This window comes from Dendrobates tinctorius, unplaced genomic scaffold, assembly GCF_039654945.1.
Source record: "Dendrobates tinctorius isolate UK_male_01 unplaced genomic scaffold, ASM3965494v1 ptg000022l, whole genome shotgun sequence".
NCBI classification, from domain to species: Eukaryota; Metazoa; Chordata; class Amphibia; order Anura; family Dendrobatidae; genus Dendrobates; species Dendrobates tinctorius.
The window spans coordinates 95,089,282-95,110,297 of NW_027361690.1; the positions used below are offsets into that span (position 1 = coordinate 95,089,282).

The 21,016-nt window shown below is 43.7% G+C and overlaps 1 protein-coding gene across 1 annotated transcript in view; it reads right to left on the reverse strand.

The window, feature by feature from the left end:
• CIAO2A (cytosolic iron-sulfur assembly component 2A) overlaps positions 1-21,016 on the reverse strand; it is a 47,782-nt gene that overhangs the window by 16,818 nt on the left and 9,948 nt on the right. Inside the window, exon 2 of the mRNA XM_073568988.1 lies at positions 2,788-2,952. Coding sequence (XP_073425089.1) covers positions 2,788-2,952 — 165 coding nt within the window. The remainder of the gene's footprint in view (positions 1-2,787; positions 2,953-21,016) is intronic.

The window sequence follows — 21,016 nt, forward strand, 5'->3', positions numbered from 1 at the left end:
AAAACACTGAGGGAAAGGGGGTGGGACATGGCCTTTTAACCTCTCGTGTGCTTTCCTGTCCCTGTAAGGAGGAGGAGGACGTCCTCCATAGTGCTGTCAGGTGGACGTCCTGGAAAATTACATTTTTACCACAAAAATTTTGTTTAAGCCCCAGATTTTACATTTTCACAAAAGAAGTGGGTAAAATTGGCACCAGAATGTGTCCCACAGTTTCTGCTGAATATAGAAATACCTCATATGTGGCTGTACAGTACTGCTTAGCCACACGCAGAGTCTCGGTAGGGACGAAGCACTATTTGCCTCCTGGAGCGCAGATTTTCCTCGAATAGTTTGTGGTGTCCAAACACAGAGCCCCCTAAGTGCTAGAGAGCAGAATCCCCCTCCCCCAAGTGACACAATTTTGGAAATTATACCCCTGCCAAATATGAATGCTAAAGGTGGGTTATGCACACTCGTGCTCAGAAGCGAGGGGGGCATTTGGATTTGTGAGTGCAGAATTTGCTGAATTTCTTTAGGCTTTTCCAGAGCCTTTGTGCTATCAGTAACGTGGAAGCCTCCTATATTTCTGTTAACACAGACCTGAGTGGAGAATTGCTTTTTTTGTGGATTGAGTTAAAGCTTTTATTGGGAACATTTTTAAGAACGTTTATGATCACATTTATCCAGCAGTCTACACTGAGCACTTACTTTGGAGTTTCTATCAAAATCTCCGAGCTACGTGACAGATGGAACCCCTGGAGGATCCATTCACTATAATGAGGCAGCAGAGTTACTGTGGACTCCGTCAGGCCTCTGTTCAGCGTCGTCCTTACTTTCAGAGGTGCATAACACTATGGTGGACTGCGGTTTCTATGCACGCCGAAAAAAAAGGACACCGCCGGATCATAGGTCCTATGGCGCTCACAGTGCCTCCATCTGCCTAATTATAAAGAATCTTCCGTAGGTGGTTCTGTCTGAATCACATATTTCAGAGATATACATGGAAACCCGGATGCAAGCGCTCAACGTAGAGCACAGGATAAATGTGCGCTGAGCCTAACTGCAATCTTTAGGTGGCAGAATGAACAAATCCACAACAGGTGAAGAATTGGTTTTATTTTTTATGCCATTCCTAGTGAGGTATAAGTGATTAGACAACTTTATTCCTCGGGTCGGTGCGATTACAGCGATACTAGATTTATATATTTTTTTTTATGTTTAGCTTCTATCACACACTTTTTTTTTTGCAAGAAGTTTTTGCATCACCATATTTTGAGAGCTACATTTTTTCCATACAATTTGGCCGACAGAGTCATGTGAGGGCTTGTTTTTTGCGCAATGAGCTGAAATATTTACTGTTACCATTTTTGAACACATGACATTTTTTTTTATCACTTTCTATTCGATTTTTGTGGAGGCAGAATGAACTAAAACCAGCAATTCAGGAAGTTTTTTTTTTGTTTTTTTTTCTCCGTTCCAAATGTGGTAAAATTGGTAAGGCTGGTTTATTCTTCGGGTCACTACGATTACAGCGATACCTCATTTATATCTTTTTTTACGTTTTGTCATTTTTACACAATAAAAACTTTTATAGAAAAAAATTTTTATTTTTCCCGATGGAGCTGTATGGCGGCTTTTTTTTACGGGACAAGATGGCGTTTTCAGTTATACTATTTTTATTTACATTCGTCTTTTTGATCGCATTTTATTCCACTTTTTCCCAGCGGTATGATGATAAAAAAAAAAAAAAAAAAAGTAGCAAAATTATTCTTTATTTTTTTTACAGCGTTCACTGAAGGGGTTTTATAAATTGGATTGTTCCGGATGCGACAATACCAAACGTGTACTTTTTTGTTTATTTAATTTTTTTTTACATAAAAATGTGTATTTATTAGTGGAGTTTTTAATTATTATTATTATTACTATTTTCAAATTTATTTTTTTTACATTTTTAAAAAAATGTTTTCTTTTTTACCTAGTCCCTTTATGGGACTTTCACTTTTTTATTTGTTTTACTTTGATTGTAGGTATAATACATTGCAATGCACTAGCATCACCACTCCATTCACTTTTATAAGACTGACTGAATGGCTAAATCTGTTAGTCCCATAGAAGAGAATGCAGAAGTCTGGCTCAAAGTGCTCATAATAATAATAATCTTTATTTTTATATAGCGCTAACATATTCCGCAGCGCTTTTACAGTTTGCACACATTTTCATCACTGTCCCCGATGGGGCTCACAATCTAAATTCCCTATCAGTATGTCTTTGGAGTGTGGGAGGAAACCGGAGTGCCCGGAGGAAACCCACGCAAACACGGGGAGAACATACAAACTCCTTGCAGATGTTGTCCTTGGTGGGATTCGAACCCAGGACCCCAGCGCTGCAAGGCTGCAGCGCTAACCACTGAGCCACCGTGCTCATACCTTTATGACTTGTTCTGTGGACAGGCGATAAGTGTGTTTAGTTAATATGGCCACTGAAGCACTTGCCCGTAGGTGAGGGGAGCACCGGCGCACTCGCCCGTAGGTGAGGGGAGCACCGGCGCACTCGCCCGTAGGTGAGGGGAGCACCCTGACAGCCTAAAAGCATCCCTCCATTATTAGACTGCATGTAAAGAACGGAGCTAATGAATGTCATAGCTGACAATTTTGCAGGCTATCTAGAGAGCGTGCTTATGTGCTCTACACAGACACATTGGGGAGCAAGGTGCTCATATACTGCCTTTACACATGGGCCCCTACACATATCACAGCTGTGGGATCAAAGGGGTCCGGGTTGGTTTTCCTTTTTCTTAAGCGGTCTTACCAATAAGTGTGGCCAGCGAGCAGTGCGGGACCGTGGGGGTAAACTTGATGGTCACCAGGAAGCATTCATCAGCCAGCTCCTCTACAGTCACACAACTCTCCGACACGACCTCTAGATCTTCTAATGTGCTGGGCTTCTCCGGATCCCGAATATTTCGGATTATATCTGGGTGAGAAGATAAATAAATGAATCACAGACAGGTTATTTTACTCACCTATATAGCGCCATTAATTCCACAGCGCTTTATAGACATCATCACTGTCCCCATTGGGGCTCACAATCTAAATTCCGTATCAGTATGTCTTTGGAATGTGGAAGGAAACCGGAGAACCAAGAAGAAACCCACGCAAACATGGAGAGAACATACAAACTCCTGGCAGATGTTGACCTTGGTGGGATTTGAACCCAGGACCCCAGTACTAACCACTGAGCCACCACATATGTGGAGATGCAATTGCAACATGTAGTAGATACATACTGTACATATGGAATGTTATTACTGGACAAACTTGTGTATAATAACCCGGGTATATTTCCTCTGTTATCCCTCTTGGAAATGTACAAATAAGTTGACTTTATTCCACAGTTCTTCTCGTCTATAGACTACATGGGGTCATAAGAGTGAGGATATCATATATATCAGTTTATTTCTGCCTTTCCAAGAGGGATGACAGAGGAACAGCATGATTCTATAAAAATAAAAGCTGCCCATAATGGTTATTTCATTGCTAATATAAGTATTTACTAACACTCTGGGACAGATATTCTATAAAGTAACTACAGAAAACAAGCATCAGCAGCGCCAGGATCCTGTAGGGTCTGTGTACCCGGTCTTATATTATCCGGCAGAGGGATACAGAGAGGGCACGGTACAGAACACACGGGCAGGGGACACAGCTCATCACTTCTGAAGAGATGACTGACCCTAATACTAGGCAAAAACTCATCTCACGAAATAGATCAAACAGTCTGATATCTGCAACCTGCAGCTTCAGTGGCACTACAACTCCCAGCATTACCTACCTGCCTGGCACATTTAGAGCTGTAGTTTCACAATAGCTATAGATTAGATATACAGGTTACAGTCAGGATATAGGAACTCAACATTATTGTATGAAGACCTGATATGTAATCAGGAAGAGAACACAACACCAGGACATGACGGGGGCCCTGGATCCGGATACAACAGCAGGTCCTGATCTATATACAGCATCCATGTGTAACATCCGTATACACAGCCCCGTACAGAACATCCGTATACACAGATCCCGTATATAACATCCGTATACACAGATCCCATATATAACATCCGTATACACAGATCCCATATATAACATCCGTATACACAGATCCCATATATAACATCCGTATACACAGATCCCATATATAACATCCGTATACACAGATCCCATATATAACATCCGTATACACAGATCCCATATATAACATCCGTATACACAGATCCCGTATATAACATCCGTATACACAGATCCCGAATATAACATCCGTATACACAGATCCCGTATATAACATCCGTATACACAGCCCTGTATATAACATCCGTATACACAGATCCCATATATAACATCCGTATACACAGATCCCGTATATAACATCCGTATACACAGCCCTGTATATAACATCCGTATACACAGATCCCGTATATAACATTCGTATACACAGATCCCGTATATAACATCCGTATACACAGATCCTGTATATAACATCAGTATACACAGCCCCATATAGAACATCAGTATACACAGATCCCGTATATAACATCAGTATACACAGATCCCGTATATAACATCAGTATACACAGATCCCGTATATAACATCCGTATACACAGATCCCGTATATAACATCCGTATACACAGATCCCGTATATAACATCCGTATACACAGATCCCGTATAGAACAGCCGTATACACAGATCCCGTATAGATCATCCGTATACACAGATCCCGTATATAACATCCGTATACACAGATCCCGTATAGAACATCCGTATTCACAGATCCCGTATATAACATCCGTATACACAGATCCCGTTTAGAACATCCGTATACACAGATCCCGTATAGAACATCCGTATTCACAGATCCCGTACAGAACATCCGTATACACAGATCCCATATAGAACATCCGTATACACAGATCCCGTATATAACATCCGTATACACAGATCCCGTATATAACATCCGTATACACAGATCCCGTATATAACATCAGTATACACAGCCCCATATAGAACATCTGTATACACAGATCCCGTATATAACATCCGTATACACAGCCCCGTATAGAACATCCGCATACACAGATCCCGTATATAACATTCGTATACACAACCACGTACATAACATCAGTATACACAACCACGTATATAACATCAATATACACAGCCCCGTATAGAACATCCGTATACACAGATCCCGTATATAAATAATGCCTGAAATGAGCCTGAAGTGACCAGAAGGCACCACTAAACGCTGCATTTACATGTACTAAATTTCTTTTGCCTCCTAAATTACTCTTACCATGATGACATACGCTGTAACTGTTTTGGCTCCTATAATCCTCACTCTCCTTCGCTATGCACAAACCCCAGCACCCGCTAACCAAATAGTAATCTCTCCTTCCCTCTTGCCTCCCCACCTGACGACCTCTGCTGAACTGCTCCTCAACCTCAGAGCTCTCCTAATAAAATACAAAACAAGCCACCCACCCTCCTTCTCCCACATCTTCTCCCTTTCTCTGCTTCTCCTCACTGCTGGCGACATATCTCCCAACCCTGGACCCCCCACAGCTCATACCTCCCATTACTACCCCCTTCTATCGTTCCCAAAACAACACAAACACCAGAAATCTTTCCCACCTCAAATCCGTGCCCCTGACAACCACCACCCTGCTCCCGCTCTCTGGATCACTCTGGAATGCCCGCTCCGTTTGCAATAAACTCCATGTGATTCATGACCTCTTTACCTCTCGTAACTTTTCCTTCCTTGGCCTCACCGAAACATGGCTGACACCCTCCGACACCGCCTCCGCTTCTGCGCTATATTACGGCGGCCTCCACTTCACCCACACTCCTCGCCCTGGCAACAGACATGGCGGAGGAGTGGGCCTTCTCCTTTGTTCCAACTGCACCTTCAACCCAATCCCACCTCTTCCCTCCCTTGTCCTCCCCTCTTTTGAAGTCCACTCTGTCCGCATCTAGTCTCCCTCCAACCTCCAAGCGGCCAATTCTCTACCTGGCTCCTTCACTTTCTCTCTACTGACATTCCCACCATCATCATGGGTGACTTCAACATCCCCATTGACACCCACCAGTCGGCAGCCTCTAAACTCCAGTCCCTTACTTCATCCTTTGGACTTACTCAGTGGTCCTCCTCAGCCACCCACACAGATGGACATACATTAGACCTGGTCTTCACCCGCCTCTGCTCTCTTTCCAACTTCACCACCTCCCCTCTCCCTCTATCTGACCACCATCTACTCACTTTCTCATCCCTGTCCTCCTCACCTGTCACCCACGTCCAGCAGCATGCGCACCCCCGCAGAAACCTCGCACATCTAGACACTCGCACACTCTCTGACTCTATTCTACCACTGTCCTCCATAGCTTCACTCCATTACACTGACACTGCCACTAGTTTCTACAATGCCACTTTTGCATCAGCCATCGACTCAGTCGCCCCTGTCATGCATAACAGAGTGCGATGAACCAATAGACAACCCTGGCACAATAACACCACTAAAAAGCTTCGGCAAGCATCCAGAATTGCAGAACGGCGCTGGAAGAAAACGTATTCACAAGACGACTTCACTGCACTCAAACAAGCAACACTTGCATTCAAATCAGCTCTCACCTCTGCTAAACAGGCCTTCTTTACATCCCTTGTATCTTCCTTATCCCACAACCCCAAACAGTTGTTCAATACTTTTAACTCCCTCCTCCGCCCACCACTGCCACCTCCGACTTCCCTAATCTCTGCCGAGGACTTTGCCGCACACTTCAAAAACAAGATAGACCAAACACGGCAAGTCTTTATTGCCCAACCACCTCAACCCCTTTGTATACCAGATCAATGCCCAAACCCCATAACCTCCTTATCCAACATCACTGAAGGGGAGCTTGCTCATCTTCTCTCCAAAACACATCTCACCACTTGTGCACTTGACCCTATCCCATCCCACCTCCTCCCCAGCATCACCATCTTATCCCATCCCTAACCCACCTCTTCAACTTATCACTAACTTCTGGTACCTTCCCTTCTGCTTTCAAACATGCCACAATCACACCTATCCCTAAAAAGCCAACCCTCGATCTAACAGCCACGTCCAGGTATCGCCCAATATCGCTGCTCCCATTCGCTTCTAAACTCCTGGAGCAGCATGTCCACGCTGAACTTTCCTCTCACCTCTCATCTAACTTGGTCTTTGACAATCTACAATCTGGCTTCCGCCCCCATCATTCCACTGAGACAGCCCTGACCAAAATTACCAACGACCTACATACAGCCAAAGCTAACGGTCAATACTCTATAATCCTGCTTCTAGACCTGTCCTCTGCTTTCGACACAGTTGACCACTGCCTCCTACTACAGATCCTCTCCTCCTTTGGCATCAAAGACCTCGCCCTATCCTGGATCTCCTCATACCTTTCCAACCGCACATTCAGCGTCTCCCACTCCCAAACTACCTCCTCATCCCACCCTCTCTCTGTTGGAGTCCCCCAAGGCTCTGTTCTAGGACCCCTACTCTTCTCAATCTACACACTTGGCCTGGGGCAACTCATAAAGTCCCACGGATTCCAGTACCACCTTTATGCCTATGACACTCAGATCTACCTCTCTGGCTCAGACATCACCTCTCTGCGCTCCAGAATCCCAGAGTGTCTATCAGTCATATCCTCCTTCTCCTCTCACTTCCTCAAACTCAATGTGGACAAATCTGAACTGATCATCTTTCCCCCATCTCACAGATCTTCCTTACCCGACCTTTCTATAGCAATTGACAACACCACGCTTTCCCCCATACCGGAGGTCCGCTGCCTCGGAGTAACCCTTGACTCTGCCCTGTCCGTCAAACCGCACATCCAAGCTCTCTCCACCTCCTGTCGCCTCCAGCTCAAAAATATTTCCAGAATCCGTCCCTTCCTCAACCCTCAATCTACTAAAATGCTTGTGCATGCCCTCATCAACTCCCGCCTCGACTATTGCAACATCCTTTTCTGTGGCCTCTCTGCTAACACCCTTGCACCTCTCCAGTCCATTCTCAACTCTGCCGCCCGACTAATTCATCTCTCTCCTCGCTACTCCTCCGCTTCTCCCCTCTGCAAATCTCTTCACTGGCTCCCATTCCCTCAGCGTATCCAGTTCAAATTACTAATACTGACCTACAAGGCCATCTACAACCTGTCTCCTCCTTACATCTCTGAACTAATCTCCAGATACCTCCCCTCACGTAATCTCCGGTCCTCCCAAGACCACCTCCTCTCCTCCACACTTATTCGCTCCTCACCCAACCGCCTCCAAGACTTCTCCCGAATAGCCCCCATCCTCTGGAATTTCCTGCCCCAACACGTCCGGCTACCAACCACACTCGGATCCTTCAGACGGAACTTGAAAACCCACCTCTTCAGGAAAGCATACAGCCTGCAGTGATCCCCGCTGCCTCCTCACCACTACTAGAGCTACCGCCTCACCATCACTGGAACCGCTGTAACCCTCCAACCTACTGTCTCCTTGCCCACCATCCTGTAGCATGTAAGCCCGAAAGGGCAGGGTCCTCTCTCCCCTCTATATCAGTCTGTGATTGTTAGTTTGTTTGCTGTAAGTGATATCTGTAATCTGTATGTAACCCCTTCTCATGTACAGCACCATGGAACCAATGGTGCTATATAAATAAATAATAATAATAATAATAATGAATAATATTATTATTATAACATCCGTATACACATATACCGTATGTAACATCCGTATACACAGATACCGTATGTAACATCCGTATACACAGATACCGTATGTAACATCCGTATACACAGATACCGTATGTAACATCCGTATACACAGCCCTGTATAGAACATCCGTATACACAGCCACGTATGGAACATCCATATACACAGGTCCCATATATATATATCACATACATAGTATCCATATACACAGGTTCCATATATATAATATCCATATATACAGATCACATATATAGTATCCTTATACACAGATCCCATATATAATATACACAGATCCGTATATAACATCTGTATACACAGCCCCTTATATAACATCCGTATACACAGCCCTGTATATAACATCCGTATACACAGAACCCGTATATAACATTCATATACACAGATCCCGTATATAACATCCGTATACACAGATCCCGTATATCATTACAAAAATGGGTTTTAGGCTGTGTGCACACGATGCAGATTTGCAGCGGTTCCGCAGCGGATTTTACCGCGCAGAAACGTTGCATTTCTGCATTGTGATGTACAGTAGCCTTAAAATCAATGTAAAAAAAAAAAACCGCTGTGCAGACGCTGCAGATTTTTCCGCGGTACAAAATCCGCAGCATGTTACTTCTTTTGTGCGGTTTTCCATCTCCCCTGTCACCAAATCCGCAGGGGGAAAACCGCGATGGAAAACCGCTCAAAAACTGCATGAAAACCGCATGAAAAATGGAAGAAATCCGCAGGAAAACTGCAGGTCATTTGACCTGCGGATTTCTTCCATTCTGCGCGGAAAAATCCGCAGGGCCAAACAGTCCGTCTGCACTCAGCCTTACTGTGGACATAATAGGACAATCGCAAATATATATATAAGAAATATGCAAGAAAAGAACCGCGAAACAAGTCCAACACTGCAATTTTTACAAAATTAGAAAATGATTTTATTAGAATACTAGATGGTGGCCCGATTCTATCGCATCGGGTATTCTAGAGTCTCTGTTAAAATAAAAAATAGTGATATACTCACCTTCCGACGGCCCCCGGACTTTGTCCCTCCTTTCACCACGCTCCCGGCATCTTCCGGTCCCAGTAATGCTTTGTGCGAAACACCGCTGTTGATGTCGCGCTCTCGCAAGACTGGCGTCATCTCTGGCCCTTCTCGCTAATCATTACTGGGACCCTGCAGTCACTGTTCGGATCTTACACTCAGAGCTGCAGTCACTGTTCTGCTCTTACCTAATGTACTCCTGTTACACGCAGAGCTGCAGTCACTGTTCTGCTGTTAGCTAATGTAGTCTACTCCAGTTACACCCAGATATGCAGTCACTGTTCTGCTGTTACCTAATGTATTGTACTCCAGTTACACCCAGAGCTGCTGTCACTGTTCTGCTGTTATCTAATGTATTGTAGTCCAGTTACACCCAGAGCTGCAGTCACCGTTCTGCTCTTACCTAATGTATTATACTCCTGTTACAGCCAGAGCTGCAGTCACAGTTCAGATCTTACCTAATGTATTGTACTTCAGTTACACCCAGAGCTGCAGTCACTGTTCAGATCTTACCTAATGTATTGTACTCCAGTTACACCCAGAGCTGCAGTCACTGTTCTGCAGTTACCTAATGTATTGTACTCCAGTTACATCCAGAGCTGCAGTCACTGTTCTGCTGTTACCTAATGTATTGCACTCCAGAATATGTACAGGACTGAGGACTGTGCCTGTGTAATGAGCGATGCAGCAGTGATGCCTTTAACGGCTGTAATGTGCCTGTACAGTAAGCAATGCGGCCGTGTTGCCACGACGACTAAGCAACTGTCGCTGATTGGTCGCGGCCTAAGTGCCATGACCAATCAGCAAGGCAGGATTTCCATTACAGGTAAAGGTAATACTATGCGGTGAACCTATTATGGTGTGATTATGGTTTTTGTATTCATTGCCATTGGTGGCTGGCTCCACCATTTGTGATGACTACTTTTGTGCTTTAATTTTGCACTACATGACTGGTTGCTTTATATTAATATGGGACAAATGTTGAACATTTTATTCTTATACTATGTATTGATAAAATTATTGGTATCCCTATGTCTATGTATCGATGTTGTACCTCATTTCTGCCCATGTGCTATTTATGGTCATTATTGACTCTCACTCTACCTTTCCCTTTATTCCTGTTATATTCTAATAAAATCATTTTGTAATTTTGTAAAAATTGCAGTGTTGGACTTGTTTCGTGGTTCTTGTCTTGCATATTTCTTATACAAGGGTGGGAGCGGAGCCATGCATACAAGGGTGGGAGCGGAGCCATGCATACAAGGGTGGGAGCGGAGACATGCATACAAGGGTGGGAGCGGAGCCATGCATACAAGGGTGGGAGCAGAGCCATGCATACAAGGGTGGGAGCAGAGCCATGCATACAAGGGTGGGAGCAGAGCCATGCATACAAGGGTGGGAGCAGAGCCATGCATACAAGGGTGGGAGCAGAGCCATGCATACAAGGGTGTCGCTGTCTCCCATCACCCCCTAGATGGGACCGTCTTGTTGCAGGAAAACAAGCCCAGTGCTCCCACTGATACAGGGAAACAAGCCAGGTGCTCCCACTCATTCAAAACCTATGGTGAGTTGAGTCACGTTCACATTGTAAATGTTATAATTAAATGATAAGTATGCACTACTAAACTATAAAGGTTGGGGACCACTGCCATAAATAACATCCGTATACACAGATCCCGTATATAACATCCGTATACACAGATGCCATATATAACATCCATATACACAGATCCCGTATATAACATCCATATACACAAATCACATACAGTCATGGTTGAAAATGGCACTACTGAAATTGTTCCTGAAAATGAAGCTTTTCTTCCAGAAAATTATTGCAATTACACCTGTTTCGTTAAACACGTTTATTTCCTTTGTGTGTATAGGAACAACACGAAAAAAAACTGAAAAAAGGCAAATTGGATATAATTTCACACAAAACCCCACAAATGGGCCGGACAAAATTGTTGACTCCCTCAACTTAATATTTGGTTGCACACCCTTTGGAATAAATAACTGCAATCCATTGCTTCCTATAACCACCAACAAGCTTCTTACACCTCTCAACTGGACTTTTGGGCCACTTTTCTTTTGCAAACTGCTCCAGGTCTCTCATGTTTGAAGGTGTCTTCTCACAACAGCAACTTTAAGATCTTTCCACAGGTATTCAATGTAGAGCCAGACTCATTACTGGCCACTTCACCTCTCTCTGAGTGCTTCTGAAGTATGTTTCCTGTGGGAAAACCCATGACATAAGACACAAACCCAGGTTTCTGACATTGGGCACTACATTGCAAAAATCCTTTGGTAATCTTTAGATTTCATGATGCCTTGCACACAGTCAAGGCAGTGCCAGAGGCAGCAAGACAACCTCAAAACATCTTTGAACCTCCACCATATTTGACTGCAGGTACTGTGTTATTTTCTTTGTACAGTCATGGCCAAAAGTTTTGAGAATGACACAAATATTATATTTTCACATGAACTGCTGGCCTCTGGTTTTTATGTGTGTTTGTCAGATGTTTTTATCACATACAGAAATATAATTGCAATCATATTATGAGTAACAAAAGGTTATATTGACAGTTAGAATGAGTTAATGCAGCAAGTCAATATTTGCAGTGTTGACCCTTCTTCTTCAGGACCTCAGCAATTCTCCCTGGCATGCTCTCAATCAACTTCTGGATCAAACCCTGACTGATAGCAGTCCATTCTTGCAAAATAAATGCTTTTATTTTGTCTGAATTTGAAGGTTTTTGTTTGTCCACCCGTCTCTTGATGATTGACCACAAGTTCTCAATGGGATTAAGATCTGGGGAGTTTCCAGGCCATGGTCCCAAAATCTCTATGTTTTGTTCCCTAAGCCTTTTAGTTATCACCTTTGCTTTATGGCAAGGTGCTCCATCATGATAAAAAAGGCATTGTTGATCGCCAAACTGCTCTTGGACGGTTGGGAGAAGTTGCTCTTGGAGGACATTCTGGTACCATTCTTTATTCATGGCTGTGTTTTTAGGCAAGACTGAGAGAGAGCCCATTCCCTTGGCTGAGAAGCCACCCCACACATGAATGGTTTCAGGATGCTTGACAGTTGGCATGAGACAAGACTGGTGGTAGCGCTCACCTGGTCTTCTCCGAATAGGTCGTTTTCCAGATGTCCCAAACAATCGAAAAGGGGATTCATCAGAGAAAATGACTTTACCCCAGTCCTCAGCAGTCCACTCCCTGTACCTCTTGCAGAATATCAGTCTGTCCATGATGTTTTTTCTGGAGAGAAGTGGCTTCTTTGCTGCCCTCCTTGAGACCAGGCCTTGCTCCAAGAGTCTCCGCCTCACAGTGCGTGCAGATGCACTCACCCCTGCCTGCTGCCATTCCTGAGCAAGCTCTGCACTGCTGGTAGCCCGATCCCGCAGCTGAAACACTTTTAAGAGACGGTCCTGGTGCTTGCTGGTCTTTCTTGGGCGCCCTGGAGCCTTTTTGGCAACAAGGGAACCTCTCTCCTTGAAGTTCTTGATGATGCGATAGATTGTTGACTGAGGTGCAATCTTTCTAGCTGCGATACTCTTCCCTGTTAGGCCATTTTTGTGCAGTGCAATGATGACTGCACGTGTTTCTTTAGAGATAACCATGGTTAACAGAAGAGAAACAATGATGCCAAGCACCAGCCTCCTTTTAAAGTGTCCAGTGGTGTCATTCTTACTTAATCATGACAGATTGATCTCCAGCCCTGTCCTCATCAACACCCACACCTGTGTTAATGGAGCAATCACTGAAACGATGTTAGCTGGTCCTTTTAAGGCAGGGCTGCAATGATGTTGAAATGTGTTTTGGGGGATAAAGTTAATTTTCTAGACAAGTATTGACTTTGCAAGTTAAGCTGATCACTCTTTATAACATTCTGGAGTATATGCAAATTTCCATTAGAAAAAATGAAGCAGTAGACTTTGTAAAAATTAATGTTTGTGTCATTCTCTAAACTTTTGGCCATGACTGTAGACCTCATTCCATTTTCAGTAAACTGTAGAATGATGCGCTTTACCAAACAGCTCTAACTTGGCCTCATCTGTTCACAAGACGCTTTCCCAGAAGGATTTTGGCTTACTCACGTACATTTTGTCAAACTGCAGTCTAGTTTTTTTATGTCTCTGTGTCAGAAGTGCGGACCTCCTGTGTATAACAAAACACAAGTAACTGCAATAATTTACAGGAATACTTCATTTTCTGGAACAATTTCAAGGGTGACAACACTTTCGGCCTTGACTGTATATATAATATCCATATACAACTTCCATATGCAATATCTGAATACTTAGATCACATATATATATTACTCATATATACCATTCGTATATATAGATCACATATATAAATATCCATATGTACTTCAGATCACATACATAGTATCCGTATACAGAGGTCCCATAGAAATAATATCCATGTACAGCTCTGGAAAAAATTAGGAGACCACTGCACAGTTTTATAAAAATCAGCTTCTCTACATGTCTGACAGCCATTCCATTCCAGTGTCAGTTGAATTCCAACCAGAGTACACCTCATTCTACTTAATGTGCTTCTGATTAGGTGATCACCTGAGACAAATCTTATTTAATGAAGGACAGTATAAAAAAACCCTGCTGTGGTGTTCACAATCCTCTTGCAATAGGACAAGCTGGATGGCAAAACAAGTGTTAGTAATATCCCAAAAGTAATAGGAATGAAAAAATTACTTTTAACCATGCCAAAGGAGTTGAAAAGAAAAGTCTTGAGTGAGGAAAAGAAGGGCTCAATTCTGGCTTTACTAGCAGAGGGATACAGCGAGTGTCTTTGTCATGGTTAGGACATGGTTAATGTCCTGTTCTCACAGGCAGGGCTGTGGAGTCGGAGAGTCGGTATAAAATGGACCGACTCCGACAACTAAAATATATAATATATAATAAATTGGGTACAGTAATTCAATGCAGAATGTGCTGAATATTTTTTCATAGGAATTTGGGAAAGTTATGAAATGTCCTATAAATGACTGTTCTATTCCTGATCTAAGGCTACATTCACACACAGCATTTTTGCTGCGTTTTTTGTGGATACGTTTTTCAGCTGCAAAAGCCGATCAGATTTTTAAAAAACCGCATCACCTGAAAGGTTTTTGAGCTCATAGATAATGTTTTCAATATCAAAAGCAGATTAGAAATCTGCTCTATCTATCCATTTATCCATATCTGTCTCCATATCTTATCTGTACCAAAAAGAATGAAAGCCGGGTAGCACACAGACTAAAGGCCCTTTTACATTTAGCGATGCAGCAGCGATCCGACCCGGTCAGGATCGCTGGTGCATCGCTAAATGATCTCTACTGAGCTTTCATACAGAAAGACCTCACAGCGATTCAGCAGCGACGCAGCGCACGATACTTACCATTCACACACAGCGATCCTGACGTCCTCCCGCCCGCCTCCACGCTTCGCTCGTCATCACAGCAGGAAGTCTCAGCAGGAAGCGCCCGACGAGAAATGGAGCCGGACATTCTCGCGCGATCAGCGATGGACAGCGGGGGAGCCGGTCGCTGGTAAGTATCACACATAGCGATATCGCTAGCAATATCGCTATAACGTCACAAAACCAGTGACGTTTTAGCGATATTGCTAGCGATATCGCTTAGTGTAAAACCCCCTTAACACTTCCTGCCAGGCAAAGGCGGAGGAAAGAGCGTCTCAAACATCATTAACAAGATATTTTGTAAGTGACAAAGTTACTTTAACAATGACAGCAGATATGTCTAAAAGACAGCTCATACAGCTTGTTGTGAAGGACGGTGTACCGTTAACATTATTTGCACGACCAGCTTTTACAGCTCTTAATGGAGAAATGGCCCCCAAACTTGGTGTTTCTCTGGAAAGAGAAAGTATTAGAAAATTAGTGATTGAAGAAGCCCTTAAACAAAAGGAAGATCTTAAAAAGACTCTCAAAAGACGCTTCATGTTTCTTAAAATGGATGTGTGCACACGTCACAGAGTGAACTATTTTGCCATCAATGTTCGATATGTTTGTGACAACAAAAATTGTTACCAACACGCTGGCAGTAAAAGATACTAAAGCTCATCAAAGCAGCCAGTTTCATAGAATCGTAGAGTTGGAAGGGACCTCCTGGGCCAGTTTCTCCAGGCCTTAGTGGAAAAAGTTCTGCAAGATTACGAACTCAAAAAAGAACAGGTTCTTGCTATTGTAACGGACAATGCTTCAAACATAAGTACAATTACACTGATGAATGAGAGTAATGAACAACAGCTAGAGGAACATTTAGGATTCAGTATGTGTGAGATGGAAGGCCACAGTGCTGTTCATGTAACTGAGGAACAAACAGATATTACTACAGAAGAACAGCAAAATTATACTGTAGAAATAGATGATCTTGTTGAAGCTGCTTCAAAACACTTTCCTATTCATCACATGCGCTGTGTTGTGCACACGCTGCAGCTGGCAATAAGAGATAGTCTGCAAGAGGGACATGCTGGAAATCTGATTGGAAAAGTGAGGAAATTGGTTATTGCTGCCAGAACCCCTAAAATTGATTCCATCTTGAAGAGACGTGCTGGAAAAGGGCAATTGTTGATCAACTAAAACCGTTTCTTATAGATATGGCGAACCCTCAGGTAACCCTAAATGAAGGTCAATGGACACAGGTGGCTGAATTGAAGGAATTGCTTAATCACCCATTTATTGTGACTAAAAAATTACAAGCTGAGGATTTAACTCCTGGCATTTTCATGAGGGAGCGGAAGAACTTGCTATTTTGCTGTTTAATCGCAGATGGCATTTCTGCATCAATGAAACGGAGAGAGACACAGATATTGGAAAATAACATTTTTCTGGCAGCTGTTTATGTGGACCCAAGTCATCGTATATTGCTTGATGATCAACAGCTTACTAAAGGAAAAGAAGCTCTGACTGAGGTAGCAGTTAGGAAGAATGGCCTACAGGAGGACTGCCAGGCGCAAGAGGACTCGGGTCCTGACAGTGCTACTGCTGCCATATCTTCATCCTCATCAGATGAGGAGTTTGACTTTGACAAGTATTTGTATGACATGGAGCAGGCAAAGCGTTGCCGCAAGGAAAAAGATTTCACTCCGTCTCCTATAGCAAGCAGATTGACCATATTTCAGCAAAATGTTTCACTTGTTCTCAAAGAAATAGAAAAATTCAACCGTTCATCAAAACTGACTGTGCATGAGGCAATTCCTTTATACCCAGAAATTGTTAGAGATGTTGCCCATGTGGTTACGGCTTTCCCTCCAACCCAAGTTACTGTAGAGAGGTTGTTCTCTAGCCTTAAAATTATTAGGTCAGATTTGAGGTCATCTATGAAGGAGGATCTGATGGAGGCAATTTTATTTCTTAGAACAAATTCATAGACTGCACAAATGTTATTTAGTATGTTTTTGTTGAAAACTGTTTTTTGCCACTTATAGTTTATTATATAGTGTTATATATATATATATATATATATACACACATACACATACACACACACACACACACACACTATATATATATGTAATCGATATTACATAGTGTATTACATGTTTACAATTTATTACAGTTTTTTGTGTTCTAAAGTTGTATTCCAATAAATATTATGTTCTATCTAAATATCTTGATTATTGTATCATAAAAATGATTAAATGTCTGATGTTCACATTGTACTAGAATAAATTTTTCACTTAAATATAGGCAATATATGTGGGAGTCGGAGTAAGGGAAATTGAGGAGTCTGAGTCGCAGGTTTGGCTTACCGACTCCACAGCCCTGCCACAGGGTTAACTTTTGCTGGCCTCTCTTTGGATCTGGGAGGGGTATTTATACTCACTCCAAACTAGCATTCTCTGTCAGTTATACTGCTGTTCTGGTGTGTCTGACCCCTGGTGTGCATGTACTCTGCGTTGTTTGTTTGCTTCCCGTGTATGACCCGGCTTGTTCCTTCACTCTGTACTCCGTCTCTCGTTTTAGTACCATTGTCTTTTCTGGATCTGACCTCCTGGCTTGGCTATCGTTACTCCGTTACAGTTTACCCCTACTGTACCATCTATTGCCCGTTCTGGTTTTCTGATCTATTGCTACGTCCTGACTATCCATTCTGTCTAATCCTTTGGTACTGTATTGCTATCTCGTGCTTTAACCTCGGCTTGATCTGGTTTCTGTCTCTGTCTATGCCCCTTGGTAACATTGTCCTGTAGTTACCTTTCTAGGAGTTTCCCTGCAGCTCCTAGCTCCGTGGAGCTTAGGCCACGCCCCCAGCAGTCACGTGATTCAGGTCCTGGAGCATGCATTGTCACCACTGCTGCCCGCTCCGTAGGTATCTTTGTGCACAGTCTTTGTACTCAGGACACGCATTCTGGCTCAATGAGCAAATGCAGTGCGGGACTCCTGACATTATAACTGACCTTTTCAGGTTTTTTTTCCTTTGAAGAGAAAAAAAAAAAAAAGTGTGTATTATCCTCATGGATCCCATACAAGCCTTGGCTGATCAGGTCAAGCACCTGACCCAAATGTTCCATAAACTCAATGTGGAACAGCGCACGATGGCCCATACCCAGCAACAGTTGGTGGTTACTGTGCAGGGGGCTGTCGATGCAGGGGCTTCTAGTTCTGGGGGGTAGAGATGTGTCATTAGCATCCCCCGAATCTCCGGTCAAATTGCTAGACCCTTTCTCAGGGGATAAAAAGGAGTTCAGGTCGTTCAGAGAAGGATGCAAGCTTTTTTTTTTTCTCTAAGGCCCCGCTCCTCCGGGGATGAGTTCCAGAGGGTGGGGGTCATTATTATTTCCCTACTTCGGGGGGCTCCGCAAGCATAGGCTTTCTCTTTGTCTTCCTCTGCTCCTGAACGTATGTCAGTGAACTTGTTCTTTGAGGCTCTGGGGCACATCTATGACGAGCCTGATAGAGTGCGTCTGGCTGAAGATATGGTGATGAGTGTGACACAGGGGAGGCACTCTGCTGAATGGTTCTGCTCAGAGTTTAGTCGTTGGACCGCCGAAGTATCCTGGAACGATGCCGCCCTGAGGGGGTTGTTTCGCAGGGGCCTTTCTGACCGTCTGCAGGACGCTCTGGCATTACATCCGCTTCCTGATACCCTGTAGGACGCCATGATGCAGGCGGTCCGTATGGACCAGAGACTCCATGCTAGAGGAATGATGCAACAAGAGTCTCCCTTGTACCCCAAATTGTGTGACACTGCACCCGTATCTGAGCCCGTGAAGGTTGGGTCAGTCTTGGTTAAGGAGAAAGCGAGAAGGCACCGTAGAGACAACCTACTATGCTTTTACTGTGGAGCCTCTGGACATTGGAAAAGGAATTGCCCCTCCTGCCCTTCTTCAGAGAAACCATCAGAGAAACGACTGAGTCTGGGCAACAATCGAGGAGGTTGTCCAGACTCCCAGGTATATTTTTTCTCACGTACAAAAATGGTGCTCCAGGTTGAATTGGAAATTGCTGGCGGTCCTGTTATGACCACCGCCTTTGTTGACTGTGGTTCCTCCATTAATCTGATTGATGCTAAGTTGTGACTCTTAATAAGATAGGGACAGTCAGGTTAAAAGACCCTGTTAAAATTGTGCCTGTGGATTCATCCCCTCTTACACGGGATGGAATTTGTTTTACGTCTGAAGTTTCTTCTATGAAAGTGGGTTCCACTCATGTGGAAAATTTAAGTTGTTTCATTATGAATAATCTGCCTGCAAGACTGGTATTGGGAATGCCCTGGTTGCAATGCCACTATCCTCTTATTGATTGGGTGAAGGGGGAGATCACCCGATGGGGATGTAATGATAATGGTCTGTGTTGTAACCCAGTTCCTTTTGTCAATCCGATAAAATCTGTATCATCTGTCGGTCTGGAGGGTATTCTGGAGTACCTGAGAGACTTTAAAGACCATATGATTGTGCTATCGATTTAGTACCTGGAGCCAAATTACCCAAGGCTCGTTTGTTTAATTTGTCCGGGCCTGAGCCCCAAGCTATGAAAGAGCACATTAAAGAAAGCCTTCACAAGGGGCATATTCGGCCCTTGGTCTCACCCGTGGCAGCGGGGTTTTTCTTTGTAAAGAAAAAAGATGGTGAGTTGCGACCGTGCCTCGACTTTCGAGAACTGAACAAAATTATTGTTAAGAACACGTAGCCTCTCCCATTGATTCCTGATCTGTGCAATCAACTCACGGGGGCCAAATGGTTTTCTAAGCTCGATCTACGAGGGGCTTATAACCTTATAAGGATCCGGGAGGGGGACGAATGGAAAACAGCATTCCTGACAACTGAAGGGCTGTTTGAAAACCTGGTTACGCCCTTTGGCCTCACTAACGCTCCTGCGTTTTTTCAGAACTTTATTAATGTTGTTTTTTCTGACTTTATTGGACGTTACGTAGTCATTTACCTGGATGACATCTTTATTTACTCTGAGGACAGTCAGTCACACTTGCATCATCTGCGTATGGTGCTTATGAGACTCCGAGAGAACCATTTGTATGCTAAGCTGGAGAAGTGCTCATTTTCTATGCAAGAACTGTCTTTTCTGGGTGTAATTTTATCCGGGGAGGGATTCCACATGGATCCAGGGAAGGATCAGGCCATTACAAATTGGGTGCAGCCTCATGACCTGAAGGGGTTGCAGCGATTTCTGGGCTTCGATAATTATTATAGGAAGTTCATTAAAGGGTTCTCGCAGGTGGTAAAACCCTTTAATTTACAGTTTACCCCTACTGTACCGGCTAATGCCCGTTCTGGTTTTCTGATCTATTGCTACGTCCTGACTATCCATTCTGTCTAATCCTTTGGTACTGTCTTGCTATCTCGTGCTTTGTCCTCGGCTTGATCTGGTTTCTGTCTCTGTCTATGCCCCTTGGTAATATTGTCCTGTAGTTACCTTTCTAGGAGTTTCCCTGCAGCTCCTAGCTCCGTGGAGCTTAGGCCACGCCCCCAGCAGTCACGTGATTCAGATCCTGGAGCATGGATTGTCACCACTGCTGCCCGCTCCACAGGTATCTTTGTGCACAGTCTTTGTACCCAGGACACGAGCTCTGGCTCAGTAAGCAAGTGCAGTGCGGTGTTCCTGACAAGTCATGTTGCCTCCATCCTTTAAATTTCTAAGACGGCAGTCCATTACAACAAGGTCAAGCAGCAGACATTGGGGGAAACAAAGCTACAGACCGGTAGAGGGTGAAAATGACTGACCACT